The 25366-nt window shown below is 40.6% G+C and overlaps 1 protein-coding gene across 8 annotated transcripts in view; it reads left to right on the forward strand.

Moving 5' to 3' along the window:
* Positions 1–25366, forward strand: part of LOC148861834 (protein phosphatase 2C 70-like) — a 57547-nt gene that overhangs the window by 14297 nt on the left and 17884 nt on the right. For 7 of the 8 annotated variants that reach the window (XM_088985274.1, XM_088985275.1, XM_088985272.1 and 4 more), the window contains exon 8: positions 1562–1697. In XM_088985274.1, the coding sequence (XP_088841400.1) occupies positions 1562–1697 (136 nt within the window). The remainder of the gene's footprint in view (positions 1–1561; positions 1698–25366) is intronic. The other variant, XM_088985279.1, reaches the window with a different exon arrangement.

A 25366-nucleotide genomic window follows, 5' to 3' on the forward strand; every position in this document is an offset into this window, starting at 1 on the left:
TGGAATATATGTTATATTGTGAATTAATGAGTTGAGGTTCTAGCTTTATGTATAGTTTGTGCCAAATGTGTTGAAGGATTTCTAGGTTTTCACTCCTTTTTTTTTTGAGAAAAAGTTAACTTTTTTTCAAGGTTTTCACTCTTATATGGCTTTTTTTTAGTCAATAACACCAGCTTCATTAAATTAAGAGAAAAGAGGGAGTATGTATACAAGAGGGGAGATAGAATATCTTAGCTCCCCAAATACAGAATACAAAGAGAATACAGAGAGAAAAAGTAAAAAACTAGCCCAAAATACAGACTCCCTATTCACCCCTTGCTTGGCCAACCCATCCGCAAATGAGTTGGCACTCCTCTTCACCCAGCTGTATTGGATCTCAATGTCCCTACACATCCATAAGAGCTGCTTCTTTTCATTGTTGAAGTTCCACAAACCACTGTCCTCTTTCTTCAACCAATTAACCACCACCTTTGAATCACTTTCCAGGATCAATCGGCTGACATTTAACTCCTTTGCTCTTCGAATTCCTTCAAGCGCTGCTAGGATCTCAGCCCTAAGAGAGTCACCTTCTCCAATAGGGCCAGAAAATAGAGTAATAACAACCCCTTCCTCATTCCTGAGAACTCCTCCAATCCCCGAGGGTCCTGGATTCCTTACTGGCATCAAAGTTCAACTTAATGAAACCCGAGGGGGGAGGGGACCAAGAGGGACAAAGAGTCCTCTTGCAGCTAGCAGTGGAAACAATCTCTTTCCAGTTTCTTAGCAAGTCATCCACAGGAAAGTCTGAAAACAACTCCAAAAATTTCAGCCAGTGGGCAGCCCTTAAAAGGATTAGGTCCAACAATTTTTGCAGGGTTCTTTCCTTGTCTAAAAAAATACATGAATTTTTTTCTTCCCACAATGACGAGCACACTGCTGCCCTATACGTGAATTTCACTCTTATATGTCCTTGACATGATTAAAACATTATTTATATGATTAACCTTAAATTACTTGAGCAGAATAAATATACCTATTGATTGGAAGGATATGTTTCTTGACCACCTGAAATATTATATTTATTGAGAACATCTTTAAGTGTCCTCAGTTCAGATGAAATATTGAGAACATCTTTAAGTGTCCTCAATATTATATTTATTGAGAACATCTTTAAGTGTTCCATCCATTATATCTGAAAGGTTCCAAGGTAAGCCAACTCTAAAGCCTTGAAACTGGTTCTTGTTGGAGCATAATGTTCAGGAATGAATTCTTATGTCATACCTATACGGAAATGTAAATATACTAATATATGGATTCTTTCCCTTTGCATTAATTGTTTTATGGAATATTTTGAGATGAGAAACTTTAAATATCCAAAGTGCATCCATTTCATCCTAAACTGTGCACCAAATATTATTGTTTGACGTTTTATCTTTCATTTTTAAAAAGTTAATTGCTGGTTCGTATCCTTTAAAGAGGTCATCTTCTTTCTCATTCCTTATCTTTGCTTTTCCTATCCTTAAATACTATCTGGTTTTAGGTTTTTCTAGATTAGTAATGGCTTCATTATTTTATTTTGCAGAATTTTTCCTGAGATGGTCGCCAATATCTTGTCAGTTTCCGAAAAAAGACAGAAGGTTCTTTCCCTATGTGATGCTTCAGATGTTCTTAGAGATGCATTTTGTCAAACAGAAGCATCTATGAATCATCAGTATGAGGTTTTCCCCTGTCATTTCTTTCTTGTTTGGGTGTAAATGTATCATCGTTATCATTATCATCATCTAAGCCTTGTTTGGGTGTAAATGTATCCCTAGATGATTTAAATTGAATTATTAATTTTATGCATGCATAGCATGTGTCCTGCTTTCAAGTTAACCTCTATCTTCAATCTTCTTTCTTTTCTATGGAGTTTGCTTTGCCTGGTTGCCACCATGTATGCATCTGGCCTTCACCTTTTCTCCCTTTTTCATTATTGTATGCATATTCTATACAACTTGTATACCCTCTTTTTTGCTTTTAATAAAATTTACCTTACCTTTTAAAAAAAATGTATGCACATTCTAACCCTGTATATACTATTATTTTCTAGGCAGCGTTGAATGTCAAAAGACATGATACAAGATGTGATTTCCATTTTGCAAGTATTTAATTGTCTGAGTCCTCTTTAGTATGCTGATTAATTTTGTTAGATAGAATATCCTCCGAGCAAGGTCATGTTGCTGAAAATCGGTGTTCTTGAACCTAACTTGTTATTTTATATCACTTCCTTTCATGTATGTAGTGAGATTTTCTCCTCTATATTTTCTAGGATGCAAACTGTTCTTGCTTGAAAATGTTGATACATTTTTTTGTAAGGAATTAATATTATATATTCAATGCAGCATATTGATTTTCCCCAAAGAGGCAAAGATTGGTTTCTTAAATACTGTGGCTTTTATGAATTTATGAAATAAAAGAATATGAGAATTCCACACCCATGTAAACCATTTTTTTAGGTGTTTTTCTTGTGGTTGCATTCTGCTATCTTGGTTATGTTGTGCAACATATTATGTTGATGATTAATTAATCAAAATTCTCTTATTGAGAGAAAAACCAAAATTCTCTTTCCTTCACATTTGACTGTTAAGCTAGTTTACTATTCAAGGTTGTAGACATTTATTTGCAGCCATGAAGATGAGCAACTGTCAATTTGAAATGTTTCTTACTTGTTACTTTGGAGGTGTTTGCTTTGCAACAGATAAATAATTTTTCTACTGATATCAATCGATCATGAGTAAAAAATTGCAATTGATTTTCCATATATAAAACAGCTTTGATAAGTAAGCTTAAGTAAATTAGACCAAGTAAAAGAAGATAAGTAATTTATTTGATAAATTACATATTTACAAGTAACTTACCATAAACCTACTTATGATCCAAAGGCCACCTTAATCTTACCTGGACCTCTTACATATTTATTTCATATGTAATATCACATTCCATTGCTTGTTTCTGAGACGATCCCAAATTATGTTGTTCTTTGGACCTCCATAAACGTGTTGCTGCAGAGCATTTTTAAGCTCTTGGCCTACTTGGATTGTCACTCTTCTGATTACTGCTAAGAAAATCCCTAGGACTAAGTCTTTGGCTTCTCAACTCAACTAAGCCTTGTCCCAACTATATGGGGTTTGCTACATGAATCCTCTCCTTCCATTCTACTCTGTTTGGTGCCATATAAATTGTTAAATTATAGGCCTTTGAATAATTTCTCACTACTAAATCCCATGTCCCTTTTCGGTCTGCCCCCAGCTCTTCTAGACCCTTCAACTTTTAATAGATCACTTCTTCTCACTCATGCTGCCATGCTCAAGACCATCAACTTCTAACATATCACTTCTTCTCACTCATGCTGCCATGCTCAAGATCATCAACTTCTAACAGATCACTTCTTCTCACTCATGCTGCCATGCTCTAGATGGTCTTCTCTGCATGTGTCCAAATCATCTTAGTATACTTTCTCTTTTTTTACAGCATATTGCAGCTACTCCCAAGTTCCTTTGGATAAGTCTATCTTCGATCCTATGCTTCTAGTTTTCCCACTCATCCATCTCAATATTTAGGGTTCATTTGGTTCGTGGGAATAGGGTATGGAATCAGAACCAGAATGGGACACTCTGATTCCAACCATTTGGTTGGGTGGAAACAGAATCCGATCCCCATTCCTGGTGGAATGGCATTCACCCATTTGAGGGAATGGTCATTCCCTCCTCCTCCCTTGGGAATGAGAATCCCATTTCAGCCATTTTTTTTATCAATGACTGTTAACTTCATTCAAATTAAAGGATAATGTACAAGAGAAAGTCGGTGAGAGACAACCCTCTTATCTCTCCCCTTTAAATATCAATCAACAATTGCATCTGTGCCCAAAAAATTTGGTTTCTCCCTACCCATTGTTTCGCCAATGCTTCAGCCATTGAATTTGCAGTTCTTTTCTCCCAAAGTGTTCTTAGTTCCATGTCCTTTGCAATCCACTTGAATTTTTTCTTCTCATTGTTGTATTTGCACATCCTGCTTTCCTCATCTAGTAGCCAAGCCATTACCAGTTTGGAATCCCCTTCGATGATTAGCTTTCTAACATTCGTGAGTCGAGCCCTGTGCACCCCTTCCATAACTGCCATCACTTCCACTCGTAGTGAATCACCATCGCCTGCTAGGCCTGAGAAAATTGCAAGCACTTTACCCTCCTCATCCCTGAGTACACCTCCAATTCCTGATGCATCTGGGTTTCCTATACTACTTCTGTCAAAGTTAAGCTTGATAAATCTCTTTCAGGAGGGGACCAGGTGGGAATAACAAGCTGTTTTTTGACATTTGAGTCCACCACCTCCTTCCATTTTCTAATAATATCATCAAAAGAATTAAGGAAGTATGTGATAAGCTTTCTAAGGATTTCAGCTAGTGAGCCTAATCATTATCGATTCAATTAAGACCTCTTTTGTTCTTTCCTTATCTCTAAAAATTCTTGCATTTCTTTCTTCCCACACTGCCCAAATTATTTCCGCCCTAGCACTCTTCCACATGATTTTGTCTATCTTCCTTGGCCAAGGACAGGAGGTTGGACCAAAGAGGCTTTTGATATCAGCCGGAGGAGTCCACCTGCATTCAAATAAGGAGAAAAGCCATTTCCAAATGCCAACAACAAAAGGACAGGTAATAAACAAATGAAAGCAAGTCTCACTGTTAGTCTTGAAGAGAATACACCAATATGGGGAAAGTCACCACTTTTTCCTCTTCTTTTGTAGCCAATCAAAAGTATTTATTCTTTCATGAACAACTTCTCAACAAAAAGTCGCAACCCTAGGTGGGGTAGGCTTGCACCACACCTCCATAACAGGAAACAATTGGAGGGAACTAAGGGAAGGTTGGGTTAAAGCTTTGAAGAAAGAGTTACAAGAGAAGAGACCCGAAGAGGAAGGTGTCCAAATTCTTTCGTCAGGCTTATCAGGGTCAAGGAAAATTCCTTCAAGGGTTTGGAGCAAAGAGAGCACACTATTAATTCTGAATCTCTTATTCTCCTTCTAAAGCCAAGGTTCCAATCAAAACCAGACCTGATCCCACACCAGACCTGATCCCAAAATTTGATTAGTTTACCAGAATTGAAATCATACCTTACAAGAGGAGGCTCTGGTAGCCCCATGCAGTGAACCAGCATCCCATCCATTGTCCAAGAGCCCATGTATACTCACCACCACCTTTGCCCATAATTTGTCTCTTTATTTGGGCATTCTCCATAACCACTTCCCTTGTAGAGATAAATTCCTTTTTTGGATATTTCCTATTCCAAGACCCCTATGCTTTTTATCTCTATTGACTATCTCCCAACACACCAAATGATCCCTACCCCCCCAGCTCCCATAAACAAATCCCTTATTAATTTCTCAATGCTCCTACTTACTCCCTCTGCCATCTTAAAGACTGACATATAATACACAAGGAGGTTTGCTAGGGTCAATTTTATTAGGGTGATCCTACCTCCTAAGTGTAGAGAGACTGGGCCGAATGGGCTCTAGTCCTTTAGTGTCATTCTTATTGGTTCCTTCTTGTCATGTTTTCATATTGGGACTTCTTTCTTTATGGGCCTTTAGCTTCTGTTTTGTTTTTAAGTGTATTGCTGATGTGGATGCCTACTTAAGGGCCTCCTTGTAAATTATGTAACTTAAGTTTAATAAAAGATTAGAGTAGGGGAAAGAGGAGATTATTGAACTCCTCTTTTCTTTCTCCTCTCTTCTCTATTTTTCCTTCTTCTTCTTGTTGTCTTCCTCTTCTTCCTTCTTTCTACTCTACTTTGGTATCAGAGCAGGTCCTCCTTTGTTTTCTCCTTTTTTTCTCATACACTTTTTTTCTAATCGAAAGGTGTATGGAGAGATAAATTGCTGATCAATCATAGATCTTGTTTGCCTAGTTGGTAGAGGGTTTGGAGAGTCAGAAGCTGGCCGAAGATTGCCAAGAAAGTGGGATTGCAGATTTTTTTCCCCAAAACCCTAGCTGACTAGAGAGTTTCCAGTTACGAGTTGAAGAGGCTGTTTGGGTGTGGCGGTCAAGGATTGAAGGGTTTCTTTTCATCTCCAAAAGTGGGTGGTTGCAGTTAGAAGTGGTTTGGATTGCTTTGGTTTGAGTGGCTACCACTTCTCTCTTTCTCCCCGGAGGCCAGGTACAGTGAAACCCTAGTTTTGGGACTTTTGAGTGTTTGACTGACCTTAGTTAGGTCTATAAAGGTTGAAAACATTGTTTTTTGATTTTCGTTTGATTGATGGAGCGATCTGGAAGTGAGATGAAGCAGATCCTGGTGTCGGGGGTTGGTCCCGTAGATTCCATTTTGACAGGAGTGACTACAATTAAACTTGATGGAACAAATTACCTTGCTTGGGCACAACCTATTAAGATCCATGTCTGTAGTAGAGGTAAACTGGGGTTTCTCACGGGTAGTAAGGTGATGCCGGAAGAGACTGATCCTACATGTGAGAAATGGATGCAGGATAACTATACAGTTATTGGGTGGTTGGTAAATTCTATGTAGCCCCACATAAGTCAACATTATCTGTGGATGACTTTACCAAGGAGATTTAGGATAATGTTATAGAAACACACTCTCAGAAATTAAATGTTGCAAGGGCCTACAAACTGAAGAATGATGTGAAAATTTTAAAACAGGGGGAAAAGAGTGTGGTTGTCTACTATTTGATGTTGAAGTCACTATGGTAGGAGATAGGTGTTATGGAAGCATTCATATGGGAAAGCACCAAAGATGCAGAAATTTTCAGAAAATTTGTGGAAAGAAAGAGTGTTTGAATTCCTTACAGGACTTAATCCTGAATTTGAAATTACAAGGAAAAATATTCTGGCCAAGGATAAAGTGTCACTTTTTCAGGCATACTCTATGGTGAGCAGTGAAGAGAGTAGGAGACAGGTACAACTACAGACCCCACCTCCCCTAGAACATTTTGCACATGCTGGATTAAAACCAAAGGGGGTAAATGAAAAAAAGGAGGTGATATGTGAATATTGCAAGAAGCTGAAACATACGAAGGATTCTTGTTGGAAACTTCATCCAGATCTTCTTCCAGAAAGGTTTTGGAACAACAACAATTTTAAAAAGGGTGGTCAATCTAGAAAGCCCAAGAATGCAAATGTTTCTACAATATCTGAAAGTGAAGAAAAATCTGCTATGGAACAATTGGCAACAGTGAAGGTAGAAATTGAGAAATATGGGAAGTTGATACATCACTTGGAGTCTACTATTGCATCTTCCTCCTCAGGCACCCCCTCTACATCTGCCTTTGCCCATTCAGGTATTCGTGCTTCTACAAATCATGCTACAACCTCAGGTAATCGTAGAATTCCTTGGATTATTGATTTTGTTGCATCAGACCATATAACTAGCTTACCCAACCTTTTTTGTTCATACCAGCTTCTCTCGGGTAGAGAGAAGATTACTCACTTGTATTATCCTCTGTCCTTGCAGTAGCTTTGGAGTTTGTTTTATCAGAGTCAATTGATAGAGTCATGATATGTCATTTCAGATTTGGTCATTTGTCTTTTTCTGCTTTGAGTCATTTGTTTTCAGAAATGTTTAAGGGAATATCCCTATCGAGTCTTCATTGTGAGTCATGTGAACTTGCAAAACATTGTAGACAATCTTTTTTAGTAAGTAATAAAAGATATGTTTCTCCTTTCCATATTGTGCTCTCTGATGTGTGGGGGCCATATCATTTACCTACTATGGGGGGTTACAAATATTTCATTCATTTCATTGATGATTTCTCTCGTTACACCTAGATTCACCTCATGAAATCCCGGGATGAAGTACCAAATATTGTACAAAAATTTCATGAATTTATACTTACTCAGTTTAACACTCAGATCCAAATATTCCAATCTGATAATGCAAAGGAATATTTTGAGAAGAGTCTTTCCTCCTACTTTGATACGTCTGGAGTTATTCATTAGAATTCCTGTTCCTACACTCCTCAACAAAATGGAGTGGCGGAAAGGAAGAACAAACATGTGGTTGAGGTTGCAAGGAGTCTCCTTTTTGCTTCCCATGTTGCTGTTAATTTTGGGGGGAATGCTGTCCTTACAGCTACATACTTGATAAACCGAATGCCTTCCCGGGTTCTTGGGTTTAAAACTCCCTTTAGCTTGCTTTTCCCAAATGAGGATCTCTTCTCTCTTCCTCTCAGAGTGTTTGGGTGCACTTGCTATGTTCATGTTCACAGTCATCAAAGACATAAGTTTGAGTCTAAAGCACACAAGTGTCTTTTTGGGATATGCCTCCACACATAAGGGGTATTGTTGTTTTGATCCGGTTCGTGGCACTCGCTTTGTTTCCAGAGATGTCACATTTAAAGAGCCAGTTCCTTTCTTTGGTACTTCTCCTGAGGGGGAGCATTCAAAGGAGTTGTTTGCATTGTCACCATCTGTTCCTCTTCCAATTCCCATTGAATCTTCTATGGAATCTTCCCCAATTGAGTCCTCTATTGACTATTCTTCTCATGTTCCTGCTCCCCCCTTCCTCCTGCTCATCCTCCCACATTTCCTTCCCATCATATTATCCAAAGGTGGTACCAGAGACAAAGACTCAGAGACATGCAAGCCGTTTCCACGCTTTTAGATGTGCCTCTTGCTCCTCCTATCACTACTGAGGTAACAGGTCAGCCATCTTCTACCACTTCGGATACCTTCCCTGACCTTAATCTCCTTGTTGCCTTTTACAAAGGTAAATGAAAATGTACATCATTGCATTTTCAAACACCTATCCTACAAACTTCTTTCCCCTTCCTACTATTCCTTCCTTGCCTCTATTTCCACACATGTGACTCCCAGATCTGTTCCAGAAGCCTTGTCCAAACCAGAATGGAGGGATGCTATGATGACCGAACTAGATGCTTTGCATAAGAACAATACTTGGGAAATTGTAGATTTGCCTAAGGGAAAGGAACCGGTTGGCTGTAAGTGGGTGTTCACTATTAATTATCATTCTGATGGTACTGTTGAGAGATATAAGGCATGTTTGGTTGCTAAAGGGTATACTTAGATGTATGGTATTGACTACCTAGAAACTTTTGCCCCAATAGCCAAGATGATTTCAGTTCGAGTTTTGCTCTCTTTAGCTACTGCTTTTTATTGGCCTCTTCATCAGTTTGATGTAAAGAATGCTTTTTTGAACGGGGACCTACATGAAGAGGTTTATATGTCTTTACCTCCACGGGTGTATGAGAAGGAGATGTAAGGAAATGTTTGTAAACTGAAGAAGTCCCTTTATGGCCTTAAGCAATCTCCTCGAGTCTGGTTTGACAGATTTTGGGCTGCTCTTGTTGCTTTTGGGTACACACAGACTCAGTCGGATTATACCTTGTTTGTTAAGAGGAGAAATTCCTTAGTGATCCTTCTGATTGTCTATGTTAATGATATTGTGGTTACTGGTAATGACACCCAGGAAGTTGTTCATCTCAAAAGTTTTCTTAACACTGAGTTTGAAATTAAAGACTTGGGGGAACTTTGATATTTCTTGGGAATTGAAGTTGCCAGATCTAAGGATGGTCTCTTCATTTCTCAACGGAAGTATGTTCTTGATCTTCTTGCAGATACTGGTAAACTGGGTACCCGACCTGCTTCTACTCCTATAGACCTAAATCATAAGTTGTTAGCTACTAAGGGTGAATTGTTGCCTGCTAAGGGAAGTTATTATACCTTTGTATGACTTGACCAGATATTTCCTATGTAGTTAGTGTAATTAACCAGTTTATGCATTCTCCCATAGATACACATTTAGTAGCTGCTGATCGGCTTAGGGCGGCTATGCGGCCATTCAACCTCTAGACCTCCTTCAACTTCCGGGGTGGTCTTAGATCTAAGATGGCCTTAATCTTATCCGAGTTGGCCTCAATGCCGCGCCGGTTAACGATGTACCCTAGGAATTTACCCGAGGTAACACCGAAGACACTTGTTTGGATTCAACTTCATATTAAACTTACGCAAAATTTCAAAAACAGAATGCAAATCTTGAATTAATTCATGCGAAAATTGGGTTTTGACGACCATGTTGTCTACATAACATTCTACTTTTCTGCCAATTAATGGCTCGAACAATTTATTTACAAGCCTTTGAAAGGTTGCCCCTGCGTTTTTCAACCCGAAGGGCATAACCTTGTAACAGTATAGACCGAACTCTGTGATGAAGGCAATCTTTTCTTCGTCCGTCAGGTCCATCTTGATTTGGTTATAGCCCGAATAGGCATCTAAGAAACTTAACAACTCGTGCTTTGATGTTGCGTCCACCAAGCAATCGATTCTGGAGAGCGGGAAACAATCTTTTGGGCAAGCTCGGTTTAGGTTGGTGTAGTCAACACACATGCGCCACTTGCCGTTAGCCTTCTTCACCAGAACGGGGTTGGCTACCCAGCTCGGGTAATGGACTTCTCTTATGAAGTCAGCTGCGATGCTGGCTGAGCCGGATGTATTGATGATAGGAGGTCTACTTTAGGTTATTGTGCTATGGTAGCAGGGAACATTGTATCATGGAGGAGTAAGAAGCAGTCTGTAGTGGCAAGATCCTCAGTTGTAGCGGAGTACAAGGCAATGGCACATGGAGTTTCTGAACTTTTGTGGTTGAGATCACTTTTAGAAGAACTGGCTGTAGACTCTGAGAAGTCAATGATGTTATATTGTGACAACTAGGCTGCTATCAACATTGCACATAGTTCTGTTCAACATGACAGAACTAAGTACATTGAAATTGACAGGCATTTTTTATGAGAGAGAGTTGCCTCAAGAGAAGTCTGCCTACCATTTGTTGCTTCTGAAGAATAGTTGGCTGATGTTTTGACAAAAGGTGTTCCTAAAGGAAGGTTGGTTCACTATTATAAGTAAGCTGGGCATGATTGATATCTATGCTCAACTTGAGGGGGAGTGTAGAGAGACTAGGCTGAATGGGCCCTAGTCCTTTAGTGTCATTCTTATTAGTTTCTTCTTGTTATGTTTTCTTATTGGGCCTTCTTTCTTTATGGGCATTTAGCTTCTGTTTTGTTTATAAGTGTGTTGTTGATGTGGACGCCTACTTAAGGGCCTCCTTGTAAATTATGTAACTTAAGTAAGTTTAATAAAAGATTAGAGTAGGGGAAAGAGGAGATTATCGAACTCCTCCTTTCTTTCTCCTTTCTTCTCCATTTTTCCTTCTTCTTCTTGATGTATTCCTCTTCTTCCTTCCTTCTTTCTGCTCTAATCTAAATATTTCTGCTAATTTTATTGGTCTGAATCACATCTCTAAGGAAATGTAGCCCTTTTTCCAACAACCAAGCTTCTTTGATACCTTTTCTATGACTAGATTCCAAAAGCTTGAGTCTTTTGGGTTGGCTCCTATAGGTAATCCTAGGTAGCTTAGAGGCCATTGAGAGACATTGCACCCCAAGATTTCAGCACAAACTTCTAACTCTCTATCAGCTCTTCTCGAAATTCACTTTTAAATTGGATATTGAGAGACATTGCAAAGAGCTACACTTTTTTGCTTTAGGTTCCTAATCCAGATCAAGTCATCCCCTTCACAAAACAATAAGGTGTCATCAGCAAATTGTAAATGGGTAATTGGCACCCTATCCCTCCCCACTCTTCAACTTCTCACTAGTTGTCTAGCCTCCCCTTTGATTATTAATCTACTCAACACATCTACAATGAGGTTAATAGAAAGGGAGAAAGGGGATCTCCTTGCCTGATACCACACTTTGCTTCAAAAAAGTCCACCACTAATCCATTTATGAGCACTGAGTAATGACATGTTTGGATACAACCCCAAACCCATTAGCACCAACTCTCCCCAAAACCAAAGTGACTAAAATCCTCCAATAGAAAGGACCAATCCACTAGATCATAGGCTTTCTCCAGGTCTAGTTTGCAGACTAGGCCCTTTCTTCCAGATCTCTTCATTTCTTCAAGGCATCCATTTGCTATTAATACTTGATCTGTAATTTGTCTATTTTGAAAAAAGGCCCCTTGGTTGGAGGAAATGATGGATGGGAGCACTTTTTTTTTATCCTCATAACACCTTAGCTATGATTTTATACAAACTATTCGCCAAGCTTATGGGTCTGAAGTCCTTTGGATGAATAACTCCACTCTTTTTTGGCACCAATGCAATGAAGGTGGCATTCATACTTGGATTTATTACTACTCAGTCAAAAAATTCATTAAAAACTTCCTTTAGGTCTTCTTTTAATATGTCCCCACAGTCCAGATAGAATGCCATGGTGAATCCATCTGGCCCTAGGGCTTTTGATATGCCAATAGAAAAAACTGCCCCCTTGATCTCTTCCAGCTCAAACATCCTTTCTATCCACCTTCTAGTACCTTGGGGTCTTTGATACACAACTCAAATGCTCTGCAAAGGTTCTTGGAATCTCTCTTTGATCCTCAATAACCTCACCTCCAATTTCCAATTTGGAAATAAAATTCTTCTCCCATTAGGTAGGTAAGGCATGAAAAAAATTTTGTCACCTTCTCTAATCCATTTGTATCGGGGTTTTTGTGTTCAGTTGGCTTCTTCCTTGTTCAAAGTGTCTTCCAACTGCTTTTTTTGACTCCCGTCTTTGTCCTCTATCTCTCTCCTTCAGAATGCCTTGAGTTTCCTTCTCATCTATCCCTTCAATTCTATCAATCACTTCCTGTTTCCTTTCCTTTATTCTCCCAAACTCCACCAAGTTCCACTCCTTTTATTTTATTTTTCCTTTCAGCATCCATAACTTCCTATGGACACTCATTCCTTTCCATTTGGCTCTAGGTTTGCTTTCTTTCCACCATTCCTCCACTTTTTTTAGAAACCCAGGGTGGGAGAACCACATGTTCTCAAATCTAAAAGGTGCAGGTTCTAGGCCAAAACTCTCTTCCTTAAAGATAGTAATAGGCCAATGGTCAGAGGTGACTTTAGGTAATGCTCAGGACACTCACCCTCCCCAATCCTCTTCCCAGTCCAAGGCAAATAGGAATCTATCTAGCTTAGAGCAGATTGGGTTTAGTTGCATGTTGGACCAAGTAGAGCTGTGGTGTGTTAGAGGGATTTCCCTAAGCTCAAAGGTATTGATAAATTGGTTAAACTTCCTCTTGCTAGTACTGATTCTCTGTCTCCAATTATTTGTTTCTGTGAATCTTATCACATTAATATCTCCTCCAATACGCCACAGTCCCTCCCATAATATTCTTATGTCACTTAATTCTTCCCACATCTCATTTCTTTCCCTATACTCATTGGTCCATAGACATTTGTCAAGACCCATTCAAAATCATCCTCCACCTGTCGGAATTTAATTGAGATCGTGAATCTGCCTATCAATTCCTCTTTGCCCTCTACTACCTCATTCCTCCACAACATTATCCCTAGAATGCCTAGGACTCGGTCTGTCGCCAGTGGTTACACTCGAATCTTGCACTGTAGGGATTATTTCTGCTCCCCTGAGACCTGTTTCTTCGTCAACCAAACAGGAGGGGACGAGCTGGAAGATGATAGACCACGAAATTGGTCTGCTAACTTGCCCCCCCTTCTTTGAGGTCACATGGTTACTTGAATACTCATGCACTACTAGGTCCTTTTTATCACCCAAGAGCAACCTGAGTGAGCCAGGCTGGTCCTGGGCCATACTTGACCTTGACTTGCTCTTATATTCAAAAAATTTTGATTAATACTTTTTATTGAAGGTTCCACCGACTGAGGGACTATTGATCTTTGTTCACTGCCACACGCAGCCACTTGGGCAAAGCTTCTGATGCTGGCCGTAGGATTAGCTCCCTGTTTTCTTGATTTGATGCCACACTCAGGGGGCCTATCTGCTTCTTTTTCTTGCCCAGATAATTGCTTTTCCAAATCTGTGAAATACTTCATGCTTTTCTTCTGCTCCCCTACCAAGCTAACACCTGTCCACTCGCTTTCCACATCAGCATCATCTTCTCCACCTTCTCCTCCCTCTGACCACCACTGTGCTTCAATGGAGGAGGTGATCCAGACTTTGTACCAGACACCTGCAGATTGGATCTCTATTAGTCATGGGATTGATTCTGGAACCGCTCCTACCAATTGCACCTTAACTGCCCGGAGATCTGAAAAGCTGTACGGCTCCATTTCTCCCCCGCTCATCTTAGAAATTTTAGTGAGGATATCCTCTGACCAAAGATGAAATGGTAGCCCTAGAATCCTTAAATTTATTCAGCTTGTTGGCTCCACCAACTTTTCGTTACAACTGGGAGACCAACAACTGACTAGCACCAAGCTCTGCGTCGTTTCAATTGATATTGCTGCAACTTCTTTTGGTTGTTGTTGGAAATCAAGCAGAGTTTTTTTTTTTGTCACCAAATGGGAAAACCATCACAGCTCCTGTGACCTTCAACACTTCCTTAACTTCTTCTCCCAGGCTTTGCCAGTCTTGTATCTTCCGCTATGCTGTTAGCATCCAAAGGTTTTTAAAGTTATCTTTAAAGCCTTCTACCCACATCGCCAATCTACCATTGCTTGCAAACCTTACGTCTTCATCAGTCTTTGTGACTCCATTCTGTCTCGCATCAATCTTTTGACTTTCCACCTTCCTTTTTCCCCACTCTTCTCTGTACCTTCTTCCATTTCCAAATATTTGGTTGTGTTATGTGCTTTTGTGTTGACCAAATATTCTTGGAGCTTTGATGTGAAAATTTTCCATCCTTCGTTTTCCTTCCCCTCTGGGATGCAGAGCATCTGCTTTTTTCCGTTACCGAACCATTCTGTGGCTACAACAAACCAACCCTTTCCGTTACATCTTAGTTCAGCTAAGTAACTCTTCCATTTGAGTAGTAGATGACTTTTCCAACCTTCCTTCTTTACTGAATAGATTGCTCCATCTAAAAAACCTTTTAACCATTCTGTTGCATCACCAATGAGGAAGACAGTGGCCTTCTTCTCTTCCCTGACCTTCAATGATATCAGCCCATTGTTTCTGCAGTCTCCGAATATAAACTTTTTGACTTTGACCTATAGCTCCCCTCTCCATTTCGTGGCTGCTCAGAAACTCTCCATCCAATTTGCGATTCCGGTCTGAACCAAACAGGTGGAGGGAATAGACCGATCCATTTCCAATTCTGATTACAACTGCAAACGAAATGGACTCTTAGTGCAAGCTATCAGATGTAGCTACTGTTTTAAGGTGTAACAGGCAGGGTCAATGAGTAACCTACTGTACAGTCCATGAAAGCAGTCCCTTGAATACTTGTTTACAAAAGAAGGGGCCGAGTTCTAGTTGTATTGAATCTGCTAGGGTCTGAAAAAACTGACAGAAAACAGGGCTGGTATCCTCTGGTTTTGTGCAGGAAAACAGTGAAAGAGAAGAGTAGAAAAAGATAAATAAATTAATAGTCTTATTCCTACCCCAAAAAATGGCCATATAATCTGTTATAGCTGTCTTAAATAGACCATACCATAGACATGAAAAACAACAAAACCAATATTAGAAAGACTCCCAAGTCCTAAACTGAAAATAACTCTTGTGATAAGAATTCTAACCTGACAACAACGCTTATAAGAAGAATCCTGAACTGACAAAATAACTCTTATAATAAGAATCTTAAATTGACACCTGGAAGTCTTTTTAAAAATAAAACCAAATATAACATGGGGTCCACTTGGCTGAACTAACAAGGATGCCTTAGGGCTGGTAGAATACACCTTAGCCACACGATGGGGTGGTCCCACTGTTTAAAGAACCAACTTGTGTCCTGCTTGGGATTTGATTATTTTGGGGCAGCACAGGTTGATGCCCTGCATCAATATTGATGGCGTTATAATCATTTTATAAAAGTTTTCTCTTAGCCTGAGTGGTATTCTCCTCTCACATGGGAATCTAGATGCACTCCTTTACCTATTCTGCTCTAATTCTGTAGGCAACATCCTCCTCAATCGCTCCCTTGTTAGGGATTATCTCACCAAACTAATGAAAGAGTTCAGTTCAGATTGAGATATCTCTTGGTCTCCAATCCTAATTGTACCTAGATTTCCACACCCGTTATCATTGTAATTGAATCTACATTGCATATGTTCTGTTTTTTTTTTTTATTTTTTATTTTTTTTATGATAGATATTGCATATATTCTGTTTTTTTAAGAGTTAATGATGGGTCGTTTCATTGATATAAACAATAGTGTACAAAGAGGAATAAAAGGGGTAAGGTTACCCCAAAGAGTACAGAATAACAGATGAGCCCAATACAATTGTTCCCTAACAACCCCTTGCCTAGCTAGAGAATCTGCTAGCCCATTTGCCTTCCTTGGAACCCATTGAAAAGTTGTTGTAAGGTTTATTTAATTGTTACTTTATAGTTGTTGTTAGTAGGCTGACTTCTTAAGATACTGTCAGCTAGTTACTTGTCCTTTTTTTCTTATTTGGTTCTAGGGTGTGCTGCCAGGGGCATACTTGTAATTCCTATTCTTTTTATTAAGTTAATATAAATAGAGAACTGGCGGCAGCCAGCAGTATCATTTTCCCCTCTCAATCGTGTCTCCCTTTTCTTCTCTTTCTCTCTCATCTCCCACTCTCCATGAATGATTACATGGTATCAGAGCAGGTTTTTTGGGTTGTAAAAGACCTATGATCCCTCTTGTTTTGAGCAAGGTTTCCTTCTTTAAATTCTTGGATGTGGAAGATAGAGAAACCCTAGTAGGTTACTGGTGGAAACCCTAGCAGATTTCTGGCGGCATTTCTTGTGTTTTTTCCTTGGTCGTAATACCAAGGAAACCCTAGTCGGAGAAGGGCGATGCTGATAAAGACTCCCTTACTTCTCTGTTTGATGCTGTGAAGTCGATTTCAGGTTGGCACCTTCGTACAGGTGTTGGACAGGTGTGCTCTTGTTTTTTGTCTTCCTTGGGCCAATGGTATGAGGGGCTTATTCCTTGGTTTTATATATTTGTTTGGATGTTGGATTGTTAGACTGTATGAGTTGCAGTCGGACTGATAGTAATGTCTGCCTTGGTTGTGTTGAACTGATTACCGGGCTGGTTTAATGACTGAACCATCTTAGAGTTGATTTCAGCAGTGTCTTGTTCTCTTCCTCACATCCTAGAAGTAAATTCCTTGAGGGTTGGTATTCTGTTTGTGGCTGTTGTGTAGTTGTGTGGTGTTTGGACTGTTTTTTAGCAGTATCCTATGGCGAATTATGAATCAACCTCGTCGGGGGTTACACCAACCCACAACACAGCTGGTATGGGAGGTGAAAACATGATTTTTCCCAGGCCAATTACCCCTTTAAATGGCTTGAACTACCTGGAGTGGGCTAAAAGCGTAAAACTCTATGTAATGGCAAGGGGTAAAGCTGGTTACATTAATGGAAGGGTGAAAGAACCCAAGGGTGAGACAACTGAACATGATAGGTGGGACCAAGAAAACAGTATGGTGATGTCTTGGCTCCTTGCAGCCATGGAACCTGATGTGAAGAACTTTATGTGGGCAGACACCGCTAGTGAGATATGGGAACAGGCCAAAACTACCTATTTTGAGCAAAGGCATTATGCCAAGGTTTACCAGTTACAAGATGAATCTTCAACCTGTAAATAGGGAAACCGTAGTTTGTCTTCATATTATTCAGCCCTTACCTCCATATGGAAAGAATTGGATCATTATCAGACTATAGAGTGGAAACATGATGATGATGCTAAGGCCTACAGGAAGCTGATCTCTCAGCAACGTGTGTTTGCCTTCTTGTTGGGACTGAACCCTGCATATGAACCGTTGAGGGTTCAGATCCTAGGAAGCAAAGAGTTGCCGATGGTTCACGAGGTATACTCCCTTGTTCAATCGGAAGAAAGTAGGCGAAGTGATGGTTACAGCTGAGGGGGAACAAGTTTCTTTGGCTGCAATGAATAATAACTCCATAGGGATGAAAAGTGACACTAAGAAGACTGATGATAAAGATAAGTTGTTCTGTACCCACTGTCGATGTTCACGGCATACATGCGACACTTGTTGGGACATCCATGGGAAACCCAAGTGGGTAGTGAAGAATCAAGAACAGGGTAAAAGTCAAGGTCAGAAGAAGATGAACACAACACAGAATCCAACACATGTGGCAACCCATGATACTCAGGTTGCTGGTAGTACCCGGGACCACTCTATTAAGTCTGACCCCAAGGAAGATATAATGAATTTCTTCAGAGAGCACTTGGAATCTTATGGTAGGGCTTTGCGACAAATGGACAACTCAGTAACTGGTACTCCCTCTACTTCATTTGCATCTAATTCAGGTAATACGACTTCTGCATTCCATGTCACTCCCACGGATTCCCCTTGGATCATTGACTCAGGGGCCTCAAACAACATGACCGGTAAGTCGAACTTGTTTCAGACTTATAGCCTTTTGTTAGGAAGGGATAGTGTGAGACTTGCGGATGGTTCTTTTTCCTCCATTGCAGGACAATGATCAATATCTCTTCCCCATGGCCTTAACCTGAATTGTGTATTGCATGTCCCTCAACTTCCTATAAATTTGCTTTCAATTAGTAGCACTACAAGCTCTTTAAACTGTAGTGTAACCTTTTTTGCTGACTCATGTGTTTTTCAGGACCTAACTACTGGGAGGACGATTGGTAGAGGGAGCCTAGTGGATAGTCTTTACATTCTCAACAACAAAGCTGGTCTCTCGGTATCATCCTCAGAGTCACATAGTCAGTCAAATAAGAGTCAAATTTTTTTGTGGCATAGTCGTTTAGGTCATGTTTCTTTCAAAATAATAAAGTCTTTGTTTTCGGTTTTATTTAAGTCATGTTCAGTGTCAGAGTTCCAGTGTCAAACGTGTCAGTTGAGCAAACAATGTAGAACAACTTTTCACTCAAGTAATAAAAGATCAAATGTTCATTTTCATGTTGTGTATTCTGATGTATGGGGGCCTACCAATGTAATCTCTGAGGGCGGATATAAGTACTTTATCACATTGATCGATGATTACTCTCGCTATACATGGGTAATTCCTATGCGTAATAGAGACGAAGTTCCAAAGATTGTGAAAGACTTCCAGAGGATGGTATTTATGCAGTTCCATGTTGAAATACAGATCTTCTAATCCGACAATGCAAAAGAATACTTCCATGGGGAGCTCAATGAGTTCTTTGTCTCCCATGGATCTATTCATAGGAGCTCATGCGCCGGAACACCACAACAAAATGGTGTTGCAGACAAAAAAAAATAGGCACCTCCTTGAGGTAGCTCGCGGGATGATGCTACATATGAATGTTCCAAAAAGTTTTTGGGTGAATGCTATACTTGCAACTGCTTATGTCATCAATCGCATGCCCTCCAAAGTGCTGAACTACATGGCCCCTCATAAGTTATTGTACCCTTAGTCTCCTTTATTTTCCATTCCCATGAGTCTTTGGTTATCGTGCCTTTGTCCATGATTTGTCTCCACCTCGAGGTAAGTTAGACCCTCGGTCCATTCCTTGTGTCTTTCTGGGGTATCCCTCCTCTCAAAAAGGGTATCGGTGCTTTGATCCCGTTAGTCGTAAGTTTTTTGTGTCTATGGATGTGTCCTTCTTTGAGTCTGAGCCATTCTTCCCTGCTTCTCCTCAAGGGGAGAGTAGTAGTGTGGAAGACGAGAAGCAGGTTCAGGTATCTCTTCCTTCTATTCCGGACCTTGCTCCCTTTCGTGTCTTCCAACGTACACGTTGTAGAGATCAGCGATGTGATAGAGATGTGGATCAGCCAAACAATGAGCAACCGACACCATTAGACTCCCAGGAGGTAAGTCCACTCCCTAACCCTACTCCTACTGTGGATGACCTTGACATTCCTATTGCTCAACGAAAGGGAGTGGACTTACCTCCTGGGAGTCTAATGGTGTCGGTAACGAAAGGGAGTCAGGTCATGCACTACCAAACACCCCATTACCCATTTTGTCTCCTATGATCACATTTCCCCCTCATATCGAGCCTTCCTATTTGTAGTTGATTGCATCATTGTTCCCAAAAATGTTGCAGAAGCCTTAAAATGCCCTGAATGGACAGATGCCATGAAGGAGGAGATTAATGCTCTTCACAAAAATCAAACGTGGGAATTAGTGGATCTTCCAAAGGGGAAAGACCCCGTGGGGTGTAAATGGGTATTCACGGTTAAGCACAAGGCAAACGAAATAGTTGTGAAGAGATGTCAGGAACAGGTTGTTGTATTGATAGTGTATGTGGATGATATCATCATTGCAGGAAGTTGGAGCTCAGAGATACAAAAATTGAAACAATTCCTTGCATCTAAATTTGAAGTGAAAGATGTAGGTCCTCTGAAGTATTTCTTTGGGATTGAAGGTGCCCACTCAGAAAAGGGTATCATTTTCTCTCAAAGGAAATACACCCTTAATCTATTACAGGATACAGGCAAATTAGGTGCAAGGCCGACAGATACTCCCATGGATGTTGACCACAATTTAGGTGACTATGTTGGTGAACCTCTGAAAGATGTGAAACAGTTCCAAAGGTTAGTGGGAAAGCTGATTTATTTGCCCATGACCCGTCCAGACATTGCCTATTCCGTTGAGGTCCTAAGCCAGCTCATGCACTCTCCCAAGAAACCACACATGGAGGCAGCGGAGAAAGTTCTTAGATACTTGAAGAAATATCCCGGAACAGGTCTACTATTCAGTAAACACAATCACCTAAAGGTGGAAGTCTTTACAGATGCTGATTGGACAGGAGTTGTGGATGACAGAAATTCCACAAGTGGGTATTGCACATTTGTGGGAGAAAATCTAGTAACCTGGAAGAGCAAGAAACAAAGTGTGGTAGCAAGGTCAGGTGCTGGAGCTGAATATAGAGCTATGGCACATGGGGTGGCTGAAGTCCTTTGGCTAAAGATTCTTCTAGGGAAAACAAGGTCAAGAGACATACTCCTATGTCTCTTTACTGTGACAACAAGGCTGCAATAAACATCGCCAGCAACCCTGTCCTACATGAGAGGACCAAGCACATTGAGGTGGACAAACACTTCATAAGGGAAAAATTGGAAAAAAGGGAAATTTGCATCTCTTATGTCAACTCCAAGGAACAACTTGCTGATGTCCTCACAAAGGGGCTTCCATACTCACGGCACAATGAGTTATGTGACAAGTCGGGCATGGTAAACATATTCAACCCAACTTGAGGGGGAGTGTTGTAAGGTTTATTTAATTGTTACTTTATAGTTGTTGTTAGTAGGCTGACTTCTTAAGATACTGCCAGTTAGTTACTTGTCCTTTTTTCCTTATTAGTTTGGTTATAGGGTGTGCTGCCAGGGGCATACTTGTAATTTCTATTCTTTTTATTAAGTTAATATAAATAGAGAACTGGTGGCAGCCAGCAATATCTTTTTCCCCTCTCAATCGTATCTCCCTTTTCTTCTCTTTCTCTTTCTCTCTCTCTCTCTCTCGTCTCCCACTCTCCATGAATGATTACAAAAGTTACTGTCGCTCTCCTTAATAACCATTTGACTTTCTTAACCCCTTCTCAGTAGACCCAAGCTGCCTTCTTTACATCCTTTAGCCAACTAATCACCACTTGAGGATCCCTTCCAACAGCCAACCTTTCCAGATTTAACTCTTTGCTACTTGAGCCGCACACAGGACAGCAAGCAGTTTGGCTCTAATGGAATCTCCTAGACCAATAGGACCTGAGAAAATAACTATTATTATTTCCTTCTTTATCCCTAAAGACCCTCAGTGCTTGAAGGGCCTGGGTTATTGAGGCTGCTCCCGTCATAATTAAGTTTAGTGAAGCTTTCCAAGGGCGGAGTCCAGGGTTTGATGATTTCTCTTTCCTTGTAGAAGATGAATCCACTAACCTCCAATTTATTTTTAAACCATCAATAGTGTAGGATGAGAATAGGTCCAAAGATTTGACCCAGTATCCTTATTAGGATGCAGTCCAAACTTGGAAGCTCCTAGTGGAGCAATGGTTTCCAAGCTGCAACTGTTTGAACTTCATAGATGATACGATCTCATTGAAGCTCATGGACCTCCCTTTCAATCTCTGGGTGGGTCAAGTGTTCGTGAACATTGCAATTCCATCGAAGGGATGTTGGTTGATCTTGATGGAAGCAGAAGTTCAGGTTGAGGTCGAGGAGGAAAGGAGAGGGGGGGGGGGGGAGGAGATAGTGGGGAGTAGAGTTGAAGAGCTTCCAAAGGAAAATATCACTGAGAGGGGGAGTGGGTATTGATTGACTGGTGGACAGACAAGTGCCAATTGGAAAGACTCTTGGCCTTTTCTTTTCTATCTTTCTTTCTTTTTTCTTTTTTGGTTTGGGGAGTAGGGGGAAGGTAATTGAACTGTTTGAACAAAATAGGAGGGAGGATTACAACAAGAGGAAAGCAGTTGGGGAAGGGGGTGAGATTTGGGAGGAAGGTGAAGGGAGGGAAGCAGAATTTGTTGATGAAGAGTGAGAGGAGGTTGTCTATAGTGGTTATAGGTGAGAGGGAAATGGTTGAGAGTTTGGATGAAATTTTTTGTGTTGACGCTTTGGCTTTGCCTAATTTATCCTCAAGGATTTGTTTCAAATTATGGTTTTTCGCTCCTTTTTGGATTTTCAAGGGGAGATTGGGGCTGTAAATTGTATTCGGGTCATTTTCCTTTGGTCTTTGGGCACCTTGTTTTCTCCTTTGTTTTGTTTGGAGGTGTTGCTTTAACATTTGTCTAGGTTGTAATTGTTTTTTTCTTTGAATGAATTTTCTTTTTATTAGAGTTTGGTCTGCCTGTTAGACTAATAACAGTCAAGGAAAAGAGAGAAAGAGAGAAAGAGAGAAAGGAGAAGAGTAGAAGAGAGGACAAGGAGGAAAAGGTCTGGTTCGAATGAGAGAAAAGTCAACCCTCCCATTCGGCCAAATCTGTTTTATATTACTAAAATATTGTGGAAAAGTCACATATGCCCCTACTTAAGTTAGGGGCATTAGATCTAACATAAACTTACACATCAACACCTAACCATAAGCACAAAGACAGGAATACCCCTACATACTCGACACTAACACTCCCTCTCAAGCTAGAGAGTATATATCATATAATCCTAGCTTGTTACATATGTAGTCCACTCTACCCCGACTCAATCCTTTAGTAAACAAATCTGCCAACTGATTCCTGAAGGGACAGGAAATTCATCATATGGACGCCCAAGATTGTGGAATAAAGGGGGCAAATTTCAAAATTTTTCTCTCCCTTCAACTGGGAATCGATTTCCCTATTTAGAAAATCATATTTTCAAGGATCATTCTTGAACCATAAACTGAACCAGATCTGAACCAAAAGGAGGAGAGAGAGATAATACCTGATACAGAGAAATAGTATCTCTCAATGGAGGTGTTCACGCCGAAGGTAGAAACCAAAATCTGCTCCCATTGAAGATGGCGCAGTGCAAGGTGGAGCAGAATCAGCAGTGTCCTTCCTAAGAACTTGATTCTTCCCAAGAATCACCTGGATGGCTTGTGAATACAACTCCTACCAATCTTTTCTCCAAAAGATTGGAATCAAGATCCAATATTGATTTCTCCCAAGCAATGGAGATCGAACTGCTATTGGCGGCGGCGGCTGCAGAAAGGAGGCGGCTAGAAAGAATTTGCAGGGTGCAAAATTCTCTCCTCTGTGATCTCAGCTCTGAAGACAAGACTTGAGTCTGTTGGATGATGTGTCTAAAGGCTGCCACCCCCTCTTCCTTTTATAGACTTAAAGGGATCAACTCCTAATCCCATTAGGAGTTGCTAACCCAAATCATATATGGATTAGAAGTCTCTTTAAGATAAGGGATAATCCTTATCTTATCTGTAGATTAGATCAGCCAACTCCTAATCTAATTAAGAAGTTTCCTAATCTAAGTCTCATTTAGATCTTGGACTCTCTGAGTGGATAGGGTGTGGGCCTAATCCTATCAACTGATCTTATCTCAGAATTCACCCCTTAAAGACTAATCAAATTAGCCCAGTTCGAAATGGGCTTAAGGCCCATTTAGGGTTATGTATTCATTAAGCCTTCCAAACTGCTGCCCAGTTGGGCTTCCTTGTATGACATGAGACCCAAACATTGATCTACACATCAGCCACATGGGTTCAGCCCAACTTTTGTTACAAGGCCTGACCGAATACACTGTTATGGACAATGCACCCCCTGAAACCCATCAGATGGGTTCTATGGGCCCAACACTTACCCTAAGTGGTCCCTGGGCCAAGCCACCTTGTAACACCCGGGGACTGTGGGCATATGCAAGATTAGCCCATCAGGTAGTATCCTCAATGGTGTTACACTTAACCTCTCAGCCCATAATGATCACACACTGCCCGAGAAGAGATGACCTCTCCCTCGGCTGCAAGGAACAGTGTTGCACTCACTCATTTATGGATCCCGGGAATTAAAACCTATTTGCAAACATTTCGAAACCATAATATATATACTTTCATATCTCATATAAAATATATTTTGCAAAACAAATCTCAACGATTGAAATCGGCTGCCGGCAGTCTTGGTTTCCATCAGTGAGAGTGCATCCCCGATCATTACCTTTGTCCGACAAAGGGGCTGATCCTGTCACTATGATCACCCACTCAGATGAATTCTCAGACTGTCCCAACATACCCAGGTTTTGACCCCCGCTAAGGATCTCGCTGATTGGTACATCAAAGACAGCCCAATCCGACACCTAGTGCTAATCGAGTATAGGGGTCGGGTGTAACTTTCCAGTTTTGCCCATCAATCTCCAAGGTCTAGGGCAATACTGGAAATCTGGTCCAGTTCAAAGATTCAATTAATCCCACACTGTATGTGCCTAGGGTCTCACCCCGGTAGCTGAGACAAGCCACCCCAACCGACTTGGTGGCACCACAGTGTCAGCCTTGTCAGGATAGGTCTCCCTAGACCGACCCACTGGCTGTGAACATTCAAAACTAGCACGAGTCTCATTAAGTGTGCAGTTTAAGGGTATTAACAGAAACATACCAAGGGAACATGAATCAAATATGCACTTTTATTCATTTACAATAAATTCATAAAGTACATCATTTTGATTGAAGCTAAGGGCATACAAAAATGTGTAATAGTTCCCTGTGCTGACATATGTAGTGTCTATCACTCCACTCAGCACCTTCTCTCTAACAAAGTGACAGTCAACCTCTATGTGCTTGGTTCTCTCATGAAACACCAGATTAGAGGAATACGATTTGCAACCTGATTGTCACAGTAGAGCTTCATCGGAGTATCAACAGTGTATCCCATCTCCTGTAGAAGGTTCCTTAGCCACACTAATTCACAAGTAGTATGTGCCATAGCTTTATATTTTGCCTTTGCACTGCTTCTTTCCACAACTGTCTACTTCTTGCTTTTCCATGTCACCAGATTACCCCCAAGAAAAGTACAATAG

Source organism: Nelumbo lutea, chromosome 4 (genome assembly GCF_056320005.1).
Source record: "Nelumbo lutea isolate HS-2025 chromosome 4, American lotus-T2T, whole genome shotgun sequence".
NCBI classification, from domain to species: Eukaryota; Viridiplantae; Streptophyta; class Magnoliopsida; order Proteales; family Nelumbonaceae; genus Nelumbo; species Nelumbo lutea.